Genomic DNA, 19199 nt, shown 5'->3' with positions numbered 1-19199 from the left:
CTGGTGATCCCCGACCTACCGCGAGCTTCAAGCCGATGCCTGGCGCCTCAACCTGAATGGTCACTTTGACAGTTTTCGGAGCTGGTAGGAATACCTGATGCCAACAGACACCCCTGCACCGACGCCCCATGGCCTTGGGTGGCCCAACCGACGCTATCCAGGCATTCCATAAAAACCCAACTTCCCTCTCGAGCCAGTGGTCCCCTTCAGAAAGCCTCCCTGCCTGAGCCTGCAGCATCTTTTCCAAACCAGAGTTCTCGATTGCAATCCACAGGACTCCCGCCGTCTCCTTGACACTCCACATACGTTCACCTTCATACCGTTGATGGTGAAGCTCCTGTGCTGATTGTGGGCCCCTGCAGTGCTGATCCTAATCACCAATTTGCTTCCACAGTCGAGTGGCCTGCTCGTAAGCAGACTTTAACAGAAGGCCCCTTTAGCCCCGTTGGCTAACATTGGGCCCCAGCACTCTGCAACAGGCCACCCAGGGTGCTGCTCGTGGTTCAAAACGAGGGCCTACCTGGACCTTGGTGAACTTTGGTCGTTAATGTTATTTTTCCCATTGGAACCAATGTAACAAGTTTATGTTTCAACATTTTTTAAGTATTGACCTGTGTTTTGTACGGAAGAAAAGTAACTGTATACTATGATCTGTAAAAGTCTTACTTACCTTTGTATTGTAGGATCCACGGTGTGATATCTAGGCATTCCACCACGTGTAGTCGATGTCATCAAAAAGAAACGTAAAAATAATCAAATATAATTTAAACTGTTTTTAAAGCATATATAAATATGTAATGATTGCAAATCCATTTCCAATTGCATTTCTTTGTAAGTTTTACAATTGAAAGTACATTTTACGTACTTGTACCAAGTCCTACTTGGTTGCAGAAATAAAACATAATAGACCTTTTTTATACTTACCCACCTGGTCTGGATTCTGTCTCTGAGTGTGTGTAATCAGTCCCTAATTGAATGAATACAATACATTCTTAATACACCCTCCTTGTTGCAAAGTCATCCTTTGCCCTGGGCACCCCCAACTTTTATGCTGACTGATACTTGTGGTAACTGACTGACCCTGGGCTCTGCCTACCCAGGCCCTGGACCAGTGTTATGCTGAAAACACATTTAGAATACAGTGAAAATACCTACATAGACTAGGGTACACTCTAGGTTAGGGTACCACTATGATTGACATGACCTCCCTTATAAGGCCCTAGTCCATAATTGGCCAGGACGATTAAAACTACCTTTATGACCCTAGCATATAGCTTAAAGGCCAGCAGCTTTTCTGCACTTGCATGTGTGTACTGCTCAAGCCTGAAGTCAGTTTAAAAGCAGCCTTGTGTTGCAGGGCTGCTTATAAAATGGAAAGTGCTCCCAAACTTGACCTAAGTGTTTGGGGCACTTACAAAATAATAAACTACAATGTTTTGGCATATTAGGTACCCCCAGGGTCTCCCCTAGGTGTCCCGGGGGGGGGGGGGGGGAGCTTAAGTCTCTATAGGAGAACCATTATAAAATGAGTTTTATATGCCTTTGGTTTAGTGTAATTGCACTCTCCACATTGCAGAAAAGTGCTTCCCAAAATCGACTTTTGTGCTTGGAGCACTGTGGAGTGAGGATCTGCAATATTTGTACATATTCAGAACTCCTAAAGGCTCCCCTTGGTGTTACAGGAGCGGGGGTCCTTTAGATATAGGCAGGGTCCTTATAAAAGATGTTTTATAATCCCTGGTGGTGGAGAAATTGCCCAGTTCAATTTCCCTATTGCAAATCCCCAGCCACATAGGTTAATGTAGCAAGAAGTTATTGATTAATAACTAAATAAAGGGGGCTCAAAAAATATAATTCATGGACTTAGTAGAATGGTATTGATACAGCCAACAATATGATATGCCTTCTCGTGCTCTGACATGATTGGCAAGAGATTCGTGGATTAGCAAGGCTGATTTGAAGAGTTGCTAATACCCCTGGAGTTAGGGAGCCCTTCTGGGAGGACACAGTGTTGGGAATAGGAATGCCAGAGGGAGGGGGAGGGTTAGTAAATAATGTTCTTCAAAGGAAGGAGGGGACATGCTCGAGAATCCAGTTTCTTTGACACCTCTACCCGCTGCCCCTGCCAGATGGCAGGTTTAAGGAAGGAAGACTCAAAATGGAGGGAGGCTATGTAGATGATCCAGACTGTAGACTGGTTTAATTAGCTCTTCTCTCTCTGCTGGAAAATCAGCCATATTGAATTTTGGAGAAATGGTGCTCCCTGGGAGAATATAGTGCCACACTTTGGAGAATGTGGTCATACCCTGGGGTGTTGCCCTGCACCTCATTGGACAGGAGTGCCCATCTGCCTGACACAGAGAACTGGGAATAAGTATCTTAGAGGGGTAGAAACTCTCAGATATGCTGCTTGAAACAAGAAGAAGAAGGGTCCATGTTGAGATGTTTGATTTGCACCAACCTGGTCTTGCACCTGACTGGGCCTGATACACTATCTGGAATTACAGCCTTGTGGACCTGCCTTGCTTCAAAAGGACTAAAGAGTGAACTCCCTTCAAGCTACGGGTTAACAGAGCTCACCTAACCGATCACCAGAATCTCCGGCCTGGAGTACTGCCAGTGGATTTCTAATGGTTTTGTCCAAGTGGATTGTGGGAATTGAAGTCCCAAACTTTCAAGGACCACCCTGGAGCTTCAAGACCCTTGGCATAAGTTTTGGACGCTTTGGAGCCCTCAGAGGAACTTTAGGAAGAAGTTACAAATGTTTGAAGAGCATTGGAGCAAATTAGGAAAGAAGGTCCACAAGTGGATCAACTCGACCTGGCTAGCCAAGCCGACGACCCTCTACTGCAAGCCGGCCAGCTGTCCAGGTTCGTCCGACTAAAAAGCTCAGAAAGTCCGACTTCCAGAGTTTGACCGGGACTAGGCTGAAATCAAAGCTGGTGAACCCTCACTGAAGCCCTCCTCCTCCTCCTCATCCTCCTCCTCCTCCTCCTCCTCCTCCTTGTCCTCGTCCTCGTCCTCGTCCTCCTCCCCTCTCCCTCTCCCCCCCCCCCCTCCCCCCCAAATGGGTTTTTGGTCTATCATATTTTGTTGTCTGCAAATGTATGGTAAAGGAGGAATGCTATGTTTGAGGGCTCACCCCACGTGGATGTACTTCGTAGGGGTATCCTCCACGCCCACCCATGTGTATAAGCAAGTGGTACCGCCCAGAGCGGAAAGGAGGAGTAGAATAATAAAAGATAGGTCATGACCAGACATCTGGGTCAGACGGAGATTTCCACCAAACGTGAGCGCCTGTGTCTTCTGTTATCTCCTGCCGATAGTCAGACACATCAGGCCGAACTGCATTACCAGTGAGCCCTGCTCCGGGCACGCAACATATAGTATCTTGTACGCAATCAGCATGTATAGTATATCGCAAAGTTCAGATCCAATAAGCAGTACCAGTAGAAGAGTGTGTTAGTCATATCTACGAAGAGCCATAAACAGTAAAACAACTAACATACCATTTAGACCAGCACAAATGTGGTGTTAAGAAAAACGCGATATCTCACCTAATATTCCGTGTCCCAGACAGGGCCGGACTGGGAACCACAACCGGCCCTGGCAAAGTGCTCGGCTGGACCCCTCTTCCCCAGGAGGGGGAGGGGCAGTGTTGGAGGTGCCGCCGAGCTCTTTGCTGGGCCGGTTTTCGGCCGATTTTGTTACAGGGCCGATTTTGCAGCTATGCTGCAGAAACAGCCCTGTAACAAAAACGGCCCCCAGGGGCCCAAAACTAGCCCCCACCCGTGCGGCGCACTATGGCCAGTCCGGCCATGGTCCCAGAGTACGAACTGGTTGTACTGAGCAAAATCTGTAACAAAATATTAGATCTCAGATTATCCCCAGGTACATCTATGAGTTAAGTGTTAACATAGAATAAATTGTGATTTTTGTAAGAAAGTCATTATCTATACCCAGTTATCTAAGACTAGGAATCCATAAAATAGTCAGATGTTATAAGACTCTAGTATCTAGTTTCCAGTCCAAATTCCTCATCAGAAGCATTAGCAACGACAATCACTTGTTCAGATTCAAATCCATCAATCTGAGTTGTAAGACTCAAGCAGAGGGAAAATTCTAACACAATGTTACTCACAAGTTCCAAAGTGCAAGTAGTTTGTTGCCAATGAAGGACAGTGCATGTACACACCTCTTAACAGGAGTAGTCCCTTTGCCTGTTTGGACGTCGGTGTACTGCATCAGCGCCATCTTAGCCTGTTTATTTCAACACTTTAGACACTGTAACAGGACTAAAGCTCTCCTCGGTCCTCTTCTCATCACAATTCACAATCGCCATGTTGGAATGGGGATGTCGTACGAAACATAATATTGGAACTAAGACGAGACTCGATCCAATGTGCATGCAAATCTAAGTCACCCTCTCAAAATAAAGAGGTCGTTATGTGAATTTATGTTAATGAAATAATATAATGATCGAAATACATACACAGTAGTGTAGAAATAGTACTCTATCGATGAGATAGTAAATCAGCTAATATCACAAGGGGAGACACTATCTACCGCCTTATCACAGTTTGTAACCGTAGATGCCTGATAGATCAATCGGCCACCAGTTATGATATCTTATATATAGGTAGGATTGCCACCTTTCTCTACTCCTATCTCCCAATCACACGTTGGACGGGCAAGTACGTGACTGCAAATTCAGGATGGGGAGTGTAAAAATTCAGGACAAAGGGTCAAAATTCAGGACAGGAGGTCAAAACTCAGGACAAAACTTTGGGACAAAAGGTTAGTTTTACAAACACATCAGAGGAGATCGTGCAATAGTATATAAGTAAGTAAATAGACAACCACTTAAGTAGAAGTCAAAATAAATTTATATTAGGTTGAGTCAATCGTGCAATTCACAGTTTTTCAGTATGCCCTCAGCTTGCTACCTAAGGCGATTCAAAACTCGCATCTCGCTTCAGCAGGTACATTAGTCACCAGACAATGGTGAACCACACCTGAATATAAGTGAGGTCGCTTTTGTTGATGATTGAATACTACTGGATATACAAGGAACTTTGCAGTGCCAGCCCCCAGTAACTAAACCGCCCCACCCCCCTCTCGAGCCTCCAAGGGAAACACCCGATCCGGCCAACCCGGCCTTGCCACCACCCTCCAATGGTGCCCCGACTGTCTCTCATGGGTATTTAATTTCTTTTATAGTGTTACTCATCCAAGTATGTAGTGCAGGGTGTCGGAGTGTGATACATCGCTCCATCCACCCTTTCACTCATGCATCCAGTATTCATCCATCCACCCTTTCACCCTATCATCCTCACACTCATCCATCCACTCTTCCACCCATCCATCTATTCACTCATCCATCCAGCCATTCTTTCACTTACTCAATCATCCACCCAGTCACTTGTCCTTCCACCCATTCACCCTTTCAGTCATTCAACCTCCCTTTCTCTCTCCATCACCCTTTCACTTATCCATCCATCCTTCCACCCACCCACCCATCTACTTATCCATTCCTGAATCCATCCATTGACCCTATTACTCATCCATCCTTTCATTCATCCATCCATCCATCTGTTCTCTCATCCATCCACCCTTTCACACTCATCTATCCATCCTTTTGTCTGTCTACCCTCTTTCACTCACTCATCAATCCTTACATCCACTCTTTCACTCATCCATTCCATCCACTTATCAATTCATCAATCCATCCATCCTTTCACTCATCCATCAATCCATCCATCCATCTATCCATCCATCCACCCATTCACTCACCTATCTACCCTTCCACACATACAGCCATCTATTTACCTTTGCTCTCATCCATCCATCCTTTTTCATTATCTATCCATTCACCCTTTCATTAATCCTTTCACTAATCCATCCAGCCATTCACCCATTCCTTCACTTATTTAGTTACCCACCAACAAGTATCGTTACACCAACAACAAGCCAGGACTATTGGCTTTGCCAATGGTTGTTAGTTGCTTAACATAAAAAAGCAGCAACCATGGCTTTGTTGAATATAATATTGATTTTTACTTGTTTGACAGGCTTCTTTATGTTAATTGTATTCTCACGTTGCAGCATGGGCGTTTAACTTTTTATCTTGCTTACAAAATGCCCTGCTGTACACCGAGGCAGGAGGAGGCCACCACAACAGCCCAGACTGCCCCATTGTCATTCTGTATGTGGCAATCATCAGCCCCATAAAGAATGACAATGGGCAGGGTGGGGCTGCTCTTGTGCTCTAGGAGGAGTGCGAGGCGGCCCCATCAGGGGCTGAGGCTTTTCGCAGGGGAGCAGCACTGATCCTCCAAGGCCATAATTACGGACAAAAGGTGACCGTAAAAGGGATCCTCACGGACAACGGACGTGAGGTCCATTTTACAGACGGTCCGTGAAATTTACGGACGGTTCGGACCTGTATTTGGGAGTGAAACCATAGCCCTGGGATACTTCGTCAGAAATTACTAGAGGCTCTACAAATCGCTTAATTATTATTATCACTAGTACCATCAAGTTCAAGCCACAGCAGCTCCCAGGGAGGGCCAAAGACTCTCTTGATATTGCTATCTGCTCCCTAGTCCTGAGTCTGGGGGAAGTGGGAAACAATCAGCAGAGTAATCCATCTGAGTGGGTTTGGGAGAAATGAGTGAAGCAGACTCCTGTGCCAGGTGTACAAAAGCAGGCAGGGTGTGTGGAACAGCCCTCACTGCGATTGCTCTGAGGCTCCCTGGCAGCCCCAAACAAACGTTTTATGAATGACTGCTTGCGGCCAGATACCCTCATTAAACAAAGAGCACTGCCCGAAAAAAAAGATAAGGAACATGGCCTGTAGTCAGGGTTGGATTGGGATTAAAAATCGGCCCGGGCACGCTAAAAAAAGTGGCCCACATTTGCATATTGCCTTTCGGCAAAACACTGATTTGGCGAAATTTTATTTAAAAAAAGGGGGGGGGGGTTAAAAAATTCACAGATTAGTTTACACTAGTGAAACACACCTGAAAACAAGTGAGGTCACTTTTGCTCAGGTCCCCTGCCCCGCTTAATATGCACATGTTAATGGACTGGCCCAGCGCGAGAAAGGGAGTGAAACCGCTGCCCGTTGATAAAGGGGAGGTAATGGACAGGGCCGGACTGAGAACCAAAACCGGCCCTGGCAAAGTGCCCGCCCGGCTCCCTGGAGGTGCAACCGAGCTATTTGCCGGGGCCGGTTTTCAGCCGATTTTGTTACAGGGACGATTTTGCAGCTGTGCTGCAAAAACGGCCCTGTAACAAAAATGGCCCCCAGGGCCCAAAACCTGTCCCCACCCTTGCCTCGCACCGGGGGATTGCCCTGTGCCCGCAACGGCCAGTCCGGGCCTGGTAATGGACGCCCGGAAAGGCCCCTCAGGCATCCGCTGACAGCATCGAACAAGGCAGCAACCACCCAAATCGGCCCCCAGACTGCTCAAAAAAGCAGCCCACAGCTGGATTATGGATACCGGCCCCTCGGGCATTGCCCGAGTGCCCACGTTACCAATCCGATGCTACCTGTAGTGCATCAAGTGCAGTGCCATGGGCTGACCAGCTGAGCTAAGACTCCCCCCATTGGCCAAGGGACTGGCTGGAAAAATGTCTATATTTCTCTTGCGGTGCCTCCAGCGGGGGAACTAAATCAGCCATGTTTGATATTGCTAGGTTTTTAAAAAGTCACCGTAAGTCTCCTGGGGGCGTAATTTGTGAATCTTGGAGAATATCTGTGTATTCCAAGCTCTTATGAAGCTGGGACTTTCAGTCCAAAGGCTCTCGAGTGATGGAGATCCAGTTGTCTGCGGAGGCTGCTTGGCAGTAAATTTAAAAGTAGGAGACAGACTCACGATGTACAGTAGTGAATATTTAATGCTTTATTAAGAATTACGTTGTTAGCAGTGGTTTAATATATGTTACCTTGGATACCGTTGAAAGGTGATGCCATTTTGACCTTGAATTTATTATTGCTGCACTGGGTTTTTCATTATATGTTTCTACTTTCATTGATTTCTGATAACACGCTGACAAAGTTATTTGGCCTGAACTGCACTCCATTATATTGTGTTCAGCGTATGTGGGGGAGGGTATTATTTTTTTAGGGTTAGGGGCTTGTGGGAGTCCAACATTTAAAAGGTGTCACCCTACTTTTTTCGACCTGCTAACTTGTATATATTTGTAACTTAATGTGTAGTATTGAGAAGGGCATGCATCATGAAGCACTTTTCAATTTTAAAGGAATAATCCCCGACTGGACAATGAGTTATTATGTGTTGTTTGTTGCTCGCTTGAGGACTTCATCTCTCACCTACATTACATCCCCTCAGTAGGCCTTGGACTACTCTGCCTTACTACCCAGAGAGAGTCAAATGCTATTGAGGGGGTATTTGTTTCCCACAATAGGATGTTATGGTACTTGCTACTCATGAAGGACCGCGTGCTTCCCAATTAATAACCCACTTCCTTACAATACCAAATTTAGAAAAAGACATACATTTTCTTGCGTGCACATTCCCCTCATTAAAAAAAGAAATTGCTACATTTTTCCCATTTTCTCAGCCCACTCCATCGAAATCAACAAATCCTGGTTATTATAAGAGTTCCCAACATGAGGTGGACAAAATACAAAAATTTGCCTTGAATACCTTTTGTGGGAAAAAAATTCTGAAGGCTTAAGCACGAAATGTCCCAAACATCAAAGAAAGGGCTCAGCATCTTCTGCGTGGGGAGGGGTGGTTTGAGCATAGGGGTGTTCATTAGCACCTAAGGAATTAACTGTTGTTTTTAGGAGAGTTTCTGATATTCGTATGGATAAGCATTAATTGCTTTTGAACCATATATCTTACCTTTAAAAAGTATATGGATAGATGTGGCTGAAAACATCAGGAACTCCCATGCCTCAGTGCTGGATGTTTGTATTTTTTCTTCCTCATGAAATAATTCCACTGCTAGAGGTACAGGTAGGAAAAGTAACAGCCTGGATGCCACCTCTCTTTCCTAAAGATTCTCAAACATCTGTACTGTCTTAGAGGAATACCATTTCCCTCAACATCTGTAGCGGTGATCCCACCAGATGCTTGATTTAGTCTGAGTAGATGATTTCTAAACTATAATGGAGTACTACTTGTGAAAACTTATTATGTAATTATGCGTACTCATTTTTTGCAGCTCAACATGAACTCTGCGCCAACATTCATGCATTTTCCAGCAAAAGGAAAGCCTAAAAGAGCGGATACATTTGACCTGCAAAGAATAGGCTTTGCAGCAGAGCAGCTTGCGAAGTGGATTGCAGACCGAACAGATGTCCATGTAAGTCAAAGTCTGTGCTTCATTCGAGTTGTGGTTAAAATTTCCTTTCATTATATTGAAGAAATAATTAGGATAACTATCTTAAAGAGATCCTCCTGGCAGGAAGACGGAACAAAGATAATTCTCTGTGTGATGGCTATATGTTTCAACAACAAAGGGGCAACTGGGAATTTCAGAAACAAACCATAGGCTCCTAAATGTCTTCAGCGTCGCCTGAGTTCATTCTCATTTGAGATGTCTTGAACAGAGATAAGGTTTTCGGACGCTAGAGAGCCTGACCGCAAGATGGCCGTACTCTGTGGGGGCTCTGCCGGCTGGAGAGGATGATTCGGCATCTCTCCGCACATCCTAGTGGATCGGATGATTCCTGTGCAATACTTTTGTTCACCCTCGCCAACTGCACCTGGTACTAGTTATCTTTACCGGCACGGGAACTTAAATGTGCCATTGATCTACTACAAGAAGGTGCTGGGACTGCTGCCGCACCTGCTGAGGGTCAGAGACTGGAGCAAATCTGATGGCACGCCGACGCTGTTGGCCTCCTCAGGGATTCTGCTGTTCGGGGCACTTCATGCCCCCGCGAGACGCAGAAACCCGGATGCTTGGAGGAGCAGCGACTGGCCTCGTCAGTTGACTGTGACCGAGGAATAAGCATGGGCGTAAAATCCATTCCGCTCGCGGATTTTGCGGATTTTCGGTAAATTCGCAATCCGCGAACTCTCGCGAACTTGCCGAAAATCCGTAAAATCCGTGCGAAGCGGATTATTTGCTTGGTCGCACTTGCCAACTAGAATACAATACAATTTCGCGGAAGTAAATACTTGCGAACACGTAGATGCGGCGGGCAGCGACAATCTCGCAATTGCGAGATTGCAAAATTTGCAATTTCGCACAAGAAATCCACCAGCAGGCAGCATAAACCTTGAAAATTATGATTTTTATCAGAATAACTCCTCAGGTTGACATTTGCCTGCACTTTTTCTTTGCAAGGAGTCCATTTTGGGGGTGGGGGTGGCAGGAAGGAAGTGCCCCACAGTCTCCAACTTCCTGTTCCTGTCCACCAGGCTCCTCCCAGTGCTTTCTTCATGTGCTGGTCACTTTGATTTGGATCTTTACCTGGAAGGATTACTTTTGTGGATGCTGCTGGATATTTGGATTTTTGCAAAACTGAAAGCACTCAGCAGGTGCAAAAGTTCAATCTTATCATTAGTAACCATTCCCTGTAGTGCTTCCTGAGGGGCCCCTTCAGAGTTCATTTGCCGACTTGCAATTATTCTATGACCCTGCTCTGACCCTCACAGCAGGCTCAGAGAATAGCTACAAGTATACAACAAATGTCCTGTTAAAAAAATTACACTGCAACAGAAAGCAATTACAGACAAAACTGAAAGCACTCAGCAGGTGCAAAAGTTCAATCTTATCATTAGTAACCATTCCCTGTAGTGCTTCCTGAGGGGCCCCTTCAGAGTTCAGCAAATTACAGATAAGGAAGCAGGTGCCAGCCAGACTGGAAGTTTAAATTCAGTGACACATTAATCAACCCCAAATTAATTCATGTCAGTTGAAGCAGGGCAGGTGTGCTTGCTTTTTTTCACCCCCATAATCTACAGTGATAAACCAACCAGAGGGTGGCAGTGATGTACCAGAGGGTGGCATGGATGTACCAGAGGGTGGCAGTGGTGAAACAGAGGGTGCTGTGAACCTGTGATGATGAACCAGATGTAGAAACAACATAGTCGCGGCCGTTGCGAGCCGACAAGTAAGTTCGCAATTGCGAACTGGTACAGAACCCTCGCGAACTGGCAGAAATCCTTGCGAACACAAAAAAAAAAAAATAATCCGCAAATTCGCGAGAGTTCGCGGATTTTGCGGATTGCAAATCCGTAAATACGCAAGTTCGCGGATTGCCAATTCGTAAAATCCGCCCATGCTTACCGAGGAAGCTGGCTACCGGATGACGGCCTTGAGTCTTGCTGCACCGGGGAATCCCTGTTCAGGTGCCCTGCCCTTCTAGCTGACGCAGAGGCTGGCCGCTGCTGCTTTAGCCCAATTGACAGCCATCAGATGAGAGACCGCTGCATTGGGGGAGGTCGGTTGGTCGGAGGTCTTGCAGAGGCCCGAGTTGCTTGTGGTGCCTGGGCGCCGCTCTCAGCCTAGTAGACTTTGCCGCGTCTCGGGCGGGGGAATAACAGGCCCCAGGGAACATATTTGGTACAAGTGTCACTGTTCTTGGCCACAATCCATTAATGCTACAGCCCATACGGGTGAATTGGGCATTACAATCTACACCGTGCCATGCACAAAAAACTGCTACCGATGCTTTGAGTCTTCAGATGTCCAGGCTGCGCCCTAGCCCGAGGGCCTGTAATGTGACCCTCATTATATGATATGCATATAGTTGTACCTCTTCTATTTTCTTGCCCAAGGACTCCATCTACTGAATCCGGCATTCAGCAGTTGAAAACTCTGCAGAACAGCTGTGCTCCACTGATATTGCCGTTATCTCAAGAAGAATAAACCTACTTAATTTACAATATTTCCTGCTTCGTCTACTACCTTTATTTAATCTTAGGAAGAAAGGTTGATCAGAGGGCCTAATCCACTGCCTGGTGTGCCTCCCCCGCTCATTCTGAGTGCCCACTCTCCTGATAGATTGAGAAACATCTGACTGGGAGGGATCCCATTATCATTGGTCAGTCACATTATTATCATGGACTCCCGGCGGGACTCCTCGTGCCCCCTTGCCTGGGGGAGAACAGGGTCAATATCAGCGAGGAGCCTAGCGACCACTGCAACTGCAAATTAGTGCCACTTACGTCTTGGTGCGTAGACACCCCTACTTGAACAGCCAGAGCCAAATCATTCCTCGATGTCTCAGGCCTGCTCATTCCCCCTTTGTTGTTTCAGGGAGAGGCGTGGCCTGACACATTCCCTGAACCTGCTCACCCTGTCCCCGGAATGAACCATTGGGAACTACCTCCTCGGCCTGTAGGTGGATCTCTGGGGTGACCGCTACCCCACTCCACCATACTCACCCCTGCAACTACATCAGTTGATCTTCGCACACAGAGCGGGTTGAACTCTGTTATACTATTAGCGAACAATTGAAGACGTGGGAAGGGCATTAACAAACAATCAAACTATCATTTCCGGGCTTCCCCGGGTCCACGAAGGGGGCCATCCTAAGAGAGCGGCCCCCCTTAGTGCCACATGATGGCACACGAGGCAGCAGCCCAGTGTTTGCGACCCCCTAAGGGTCTGCATGCCCGCGAAACTTCTGGGCAGGAGTGGGCAGGGACAAGGTACATATACCTCTCCCGCCCACTGGGCGCCCTCTTTTCCCTCTGCCCTGACGCCGTTTGGGTCTTGCGTAGGCGTCTGGCTGTTTTCATCCTGCTGTTTCACGAGCGGTGGCCTTCTTGTCGGGTTAGCGGTGAGTTGGGGCCCCTTCTCAGTAGGGGACAGCCAATGCGGTGCAGCCTGCTTGTCACAGTGGGCAGAGCGGCAGTTTGGTGGCCCCAGGGTCCTGAGTTTCGGTCTCTGGCTGTAGTGTAGTTCCTATTATCCCAATAGGCTCTGCGCATTGGAATAATACCTCCAATAGTATAGACCTAGACCAGACGTTAACTAGGTCTTCTACTGTCGATATTAGACTTAAAGTTTTGGGTTTGCCAGCTAGCTCAGAGTTCACTAGAAACTTTCTCGAATAGGCAAGGAGGAGTTGAACCTCCCTGGATAGACAAGAAGGGATTTAGTTTCTGACAACCATAGAACATGACAACTTTGCTCTCCCCTAATCAAGAGTGTATCTCTAGAGTCGTGTGAAAACAAAAGACAACTTATTTTACTCAGTCAGTACGTGCATTCTTAGTTTCACCAGATTGTAGAGAAAAGGAAGAGACGGGCGTGTTCAATAAAAGATGTTATTTATTGATCAGTCTCTTTTCTCGTACAAGAGAAATGAGTCGATATTATTGCAATACTTATGGTTAAGTAAAGTGCATACAATAAAAGCAGAATTATGAAATAATACTGTAAAAGCATTGATATGGTTTCTAAGCCATATGCTATTTAAAATGGATAGAATATATACATACACATATACATTTAACTAATCGTACTCAACTGGTGCTTCTAACCACGCCTACCCCGGTGTACCTGACCTAAGCCTAATACGTGGGCTGGAGTAGAAAGTAGCAGTTTGAGTTAAGTTTGTTTTGCCAAGTGACTGACTCAAGAATTCTCTGCAAGGGGTTATTCAGTTCTGTACCTGAGATCTAGGATGGTTGAGGGATGGTATCTCTCGTCTGTGGTCTCGATATTCCAAGCTGCCTGCAAGGGCTGCTCGGAAGCGCCGGAGCTGGATTTCTCGGCAGGAGAAAGGCAGCGTCTCGTTCTCAGCGCGTCAGGAAGGCGGGGCAGCGCCAGTGGGCTTCGCTCTCTGCTGGGCTTCGGCAAGTCTCGCTGCTCCGATCTCGTCATCACCGCGTGTGTTTGCTTAAGGCAATGTCGGTAATATTTATACCTGTAAGGTGCCGAGATTGACGTAAGGATGGACATAGATACGTCAATAAGGATGTCATACGAGCTGGTCGTTAGCACATTCTTTTACTGAAGTTCTTTGAGAAATCAAAACAATGGCCGCAGGGATTTTTCCAGGTTGTCATAGGTTTGATTTGTTTTGAGAACTCCGTATGCCTTATCAGGGGCTGGAGGAATATTGCTTGCCTAATTAGATGGCAAGCGTTATGACCTAATCAGATAACGCGCTCCTGTGCCGTGGTCTGGCTTAATCAGATAACGGTTTCTGCATCATGGGATGGCTGCTAGTTAATTTGTTAACCAGAATAGGGTCAGGAATAGGGGGATCTATACAGAACCTATAGGAATACATCACACCCACTCCACGCTACCTATGGCCATATTTACGAATTTAGGCATAGTAAAACATACTGTAGAGTATCGTGTATACCTTACCACCCCAAAATACACATAATGCATTTCGAAATTATGTAATATACGGGAAAAAAATAGTCACATGTACTATATGCACTCAAGCAGTAGAATAATGCTAAATTAATCACGCATATGTATACATTATTAGTAATCGAATATGAGAATTACACATGAAATGGCTCTTAATACAGAAGAAAAGTTCGAGACCACTTCATCACAGTTCAAAAATATTTATGAACATACCAGCGGGCAGCTAATGTCTATGAAGTTTCTAAAAACAGAAATTAGTTCTCTAAGAATAGTTCTTACTTTAAGCAGAAGATAAGTGTCCCGAAAAAATTATAAAAATATTTTGGGGCTGCTAAAAAAATTGCTGTCCGTGAACTGGAGGAAAAATTGTTCTTGCTACTTTATTATTAAAGTTGAAGGCCAAATTCAAGGTGTCGGGAACGCCGTGTGCTAGCTTGCTCAAGAGTCGTTATTTCTGCTCTGGTGAGAACATCATATCATTGAGACTGCTGAAAAAGCTGTCAACAGCTTCCTGTGAGAGTTCCACTAACTCGGAATAAGATGTAACCATGCATTCATGTGCATGATTGTCTCCATTGACGTTTTGAGTAGTATTGCTGACAGAAGGTCGTACCTGATCGATGCTGCTTTCATCTTGATCTTCACTACCCCTCAATCGTAGTGGTGAAGTTTCCACGAATGCCGTCATCAGGATTGGCAGCCGTTGAGGGCAGCACAATGCATGAGCCGTTACCGGACCCAACAATGTTTCTGCATCCATTGGCGCATCCGATTGTAGCGTCAGACAGGTGTCCAACACGCATTCTTCTCCGCACAGCATGCACCTTAATACAGGTAAAACACATCTTTGCCATATCGGCCGAAATGAAAGAAACCAAGTCATGTTCAGGTCTCTAAGCCGGGTTAGTCCCAGGATTTTTGATATCCGGTCCCGGTATCCAATGGCTCGGATTGTTTCTTCCCTTGTCGCAGGTGTTTTGTCTGTGACATGGTTTGCCATAACGAAATATAAGGACCAAGAATAGGATTCCTGCAATTAGTCCCAAAATGAGGGGAACTCCTCCAAAAATCGAATGGACGAGGTCTGGAAAAATACCCAGTATGGCTTTGAATGGTGTTAATGCCCCTGAAAACAATGTCTTAAATACATTTGAGACTCCACTGGTATCAGAAATATTTAAGATTTCATTCAGGATTTCTGCGAAATGTATGGGGGAATTAGTTGATAACAATGAGTGAATCTCTGCAGTCGTCCTTGCGACTAGGAGATCATACGTTTCTTTTGATGACGTGAGCCTGGTCGGCGTCTGAAGAAGCACTGTTTTCATTCTGCTTAAAGTATCAATTCGAATAGAAGTAATTTTCAAGTTAGGCCATGTCCTTGCCTCCCTGTCTGGAAAGGAGCTGGGGAACAATAAGCGTCCACAGCACATGACCTTCGCAGTCGTACTTATGAGATAAGGAACCCCGGGCAGTAGACTACAACATCTGCGATCCACAATTAGGATGTAACTCCCGTTATAGAGTCTTTTAAAGAATGGTTCTATCTGTGTTGCAGGTGTGCCTAGCTGGTGACATGAAAGGTTATTTGAGTTCCCTTCACAGGCTCCATGCAAACTAATTCCATTACACAGAAGTGTACCGCTTAGTGACATTGCACAATTATTGCCACTAAGGAACACTTTCTGTCCTTTATTACTGACACATGCATGTGAATAGGGCAAGTTCCATGTTGACTTAATGTACCCTTTTCCCAATTTTTCGTACATGCCAGCCTGTATATATTTTTGGCAGTATTGAAACCTGAAAGTAGATATCGGAATATTAATTATCCCATGTATTATCCATTCAATGACAGGTCGTTCTGACATTGTCAATGGTAATCTCTCGAGTTTCTCAATGCTCAGGATTGTATAATCAGCACCCTTTTGTGCCATACTGATTTGTTTATCAGTAAGGTTAAAGATATTGAATAGTGACGTTGTGTTGATTAAACGCCAAGGCACATAGCCTGAACGCAGATTTTGTAACGTCCATCCAAGCTGTATAATAGAACGCAATTGCGACTGACCGTGTTGTAACAACAGTAAGTCTTGTGATATTATGTCGATTGCTGAAGACACAATACTGTCCAATGAAAAAATTCTGGAGGACAGAGTCATTAACCCATTGTCCACTACAGAAAGCGATTTTTCCAAATTAATACGGTCAATTTCCCGTATACTTTCTGCTGTCTCAATTTGAGTTATCTTCCAGGCCTCGTTGTAAGCTGCATATATAGAGGCTGCTATGAAGCGTTTTTGACGCTGTTTGCGCGGTCCCATAATGAAATCACGCAAGTCAGCACCATCAGTAAGTAAAGTTAGGTGTTGCTTAATTTCTGTCAGTGTGGAAGTTTGTAGCCATTGAAGGCAGAGTTTGCCCACACTGTAGGTGGTGATTATCCCTGGGTGTTGACTTTGGGAATATCTAGGGTCTGGCCTGGTCAATGTGAACCCCTGTGTTTTGTTCAGGAATCTGTCTTGACAGTTATTAGTATCTGTGGGCCAGATTAACCATTGTTTCCAATCAGGATTTGTTCTGTTTTGGTTTAATACATAGTTTACGTCTATCTCTTCATCTGCAGAGTTATTGCTGTTCATTGTTGGTTTTGGAATAGACGGTTTATTTAAGTCTTTGATTTTGGCTAATCCAAGACAGGTAGTTTGTTGAATAGTGTCATTCAAGAATATAATTTGTTCTGGGATCATGCAGGCTCTAAACAATGATTCTATACCCTGAACTTGCCATTCTCTTGTACCCCAAACACTTTTAACTTCCACATTTTTGTCCCAATAATCAAAACCATATGTATTCATTTGTTCAAAAAATTAGTCCGAATATATCAATTTTGTGTTTGTAAGCATGGTTTTTGTTCCTGTCTTATTTGACAATTTAAAATAAAATGTTTCAGCTTTACTTGTATTGAACCCTGAAAAATATGAATATTTGTCATAAACGGTTCTTGAGCTTCCTTTTGGAGGGGTTGCACAATGTTCCCATTGATTATAATTTAAAACATTTCTAGGTTGTGCAGATTTATGTAGAAAATGGTTACCATAGTGGTTGTAGCAGTACATACTATCATAATTAGACGAACCCTGCAAATAATCATGTTTGGTAAATTTAGCAGACATCACTAGGTCAGACATCATGTCATTAATACTTTCAAAGTCCCAATCATCAGCAAATGAGTTTGGTTTTACAAAGTCACTCAACGAGATCTTGATTTGGTGTGGATATTTGAGGATTTCAACCGGACCATAAATTTCATAGTCAGTATTGTCCCATGCTACCCCACCCGGTATAGGATTGGCTGTGAAGTTGACTGAAGAAAGTTCTCTTTTCTCGACGTGTGAAGACGTGTGTGGCTTGAGGATCAAGTTGATTTTCTGGCTTGCTGTGTCCATTTTTGCATATTTTCCCTCAATGAAGCGTCCCAAGCATAGTACCATGATGAGCCAAAGTATGAGGATAAATACACCAAAGGACACCCAAAATTCAATCCATGGAGAAATCAGATAGGTTTCTTTCAGTTGTTTCAAAAGCTCCTTAGCTTTGTCTTTAACCACTTGGATGCTAAGGTGTTTTATGGCTTTGAATGTAATTTCCATTGAAGTCAATGGAAACTCCATGACGAGCTGGGCTCGTCATGAGCGTCGAAGGGGTTAAGGGTTTTTGTTGATGGCTGTGTCTTTGATTCACTGAGGTCTTCAGAGGAATCATTGAAGTTTATGAAGTAGCCGGATGCTGTTCTATCAATTGTTCCAATTGTTTCAGGATTACTGTTTCTTGCATATTCATTTGTTACTTCATTGTAGGTTGGTGTGTCTCTACTAAACGTTTTTATTTGGGTTTTCAGAGGTGTGAGTTCCATTGCATTGTTGCATAGTCCTTGTTGTTGTTCTGTAGGCGTTTCGAATGTGATTAGCCTTTTAGTTAGCACCTCTGTACTTGTAGCAAACCTCGGTGTTCTACTACTTATCGGGAGTCCACTTGGCCTACTGTTTGTTATCGGCCACATGATTGTGGTTTTACCAGGTCGATGGATACAACTCGGTTCTCCTTTTTACCAGCAAGCGGCGGTAGTACAACTGATCTTGTCCCGTTGATGGACAAGACAGGAACTGCTTTTCTGTAAGAAGGCCCAAATTCCTTTTTTACCGCGATCTTTTCTCTGACTAGATCCCCGATTTTTGGAATCCAGACAGGTCTTGCTGGGACAGGCGGTGTTTCTTCAGTGGTTGTTGGCTGTTGTTTCAACTTTATGTTGCACAGGTCTTTTCTTGTTTCGTTTAAGTCCTGCAAAATAGCCAAACGATCTTTGATATCAAAGCTTTTTTCTTTCACCACTGAAGTCTGACTGTCAAGATCTAAGACTAACATCCTAGTCCCAAACAATAATTCGTACGGACTGAATCCCTTCAGAGAATTTCTTGGCAGGTTGTTTAGACTACGTTGGACACTTATTAGATGTTTGACCCACCCAGCTCCCGAACCTAATACCTTTGCTGTTATAGATTGCTTTATGTCACGGTTTTTTCTTTCAACAATTCCGTTTCCCTCGGGATGAAATGGACAAGAATACCGCAATGCAATGCCCATGCTGGTCATGGCCTCCTTATAAGCTCTAGAGCTAAAAGCAGGACCCTGGTCAGAATGCAGCATGCCAATTGCGTATGTGCCGATAAAGACTCGCAAATCTTTTATAACAGTTCTGGCGTCAGCCGATCGCTGGGGCCACATCCATATGAATCTCGTGCATGAATCCACTGCGACCAAGATATATTTATAGTTACCATCCCTTTGTAAGGGACCACAGTGGTCCAGGTAAA

The 19199-nt window shown here is 44.9% G+C and overlaps 1 protein-coding gene across 4 annotated transcripts in view; it reads left to right on the top strand.

The window, feature by feature from the left end:
- The window catches only part of TUSC3 (tumor suppressor candidate 3), a 1466371-nt gene that overhangs the window by 599524 nt on the left and 847648 nt on the right, over positions 1-19199 (top strand). For all 4 annotated transcript variants that reach the window (XM_078678946.1, XM_078678947.1, XM_078678945.1 and 1 more), the window contains one exon: positions 9199-9339. In XM_078678946.1, coding sequence (XP_078535072.1) covers positions 9199-9339 — 141 coding nt within the window. The remainder of the gene's footprint in view (positions 1-9198; positions 9340-19199) is intronic.

This window comes from Lissotriton helveticus, chromosome 2_2 (assembly GCF_964261635.1).
Source record: "Lissotriton helveticus chromosome 2_2, aLisHel1.1, whole genome shotgun sequence".
Taxonomy (NCBI): Eukaryota; Metazoa; Chordata; class Amphibia; order Caudata; family Salamandridae; genus Lissotriton; species Lissotriton helveticus.
This window is presented reverse-complemented; position numbering and strand designations above follow the sequence as displayed.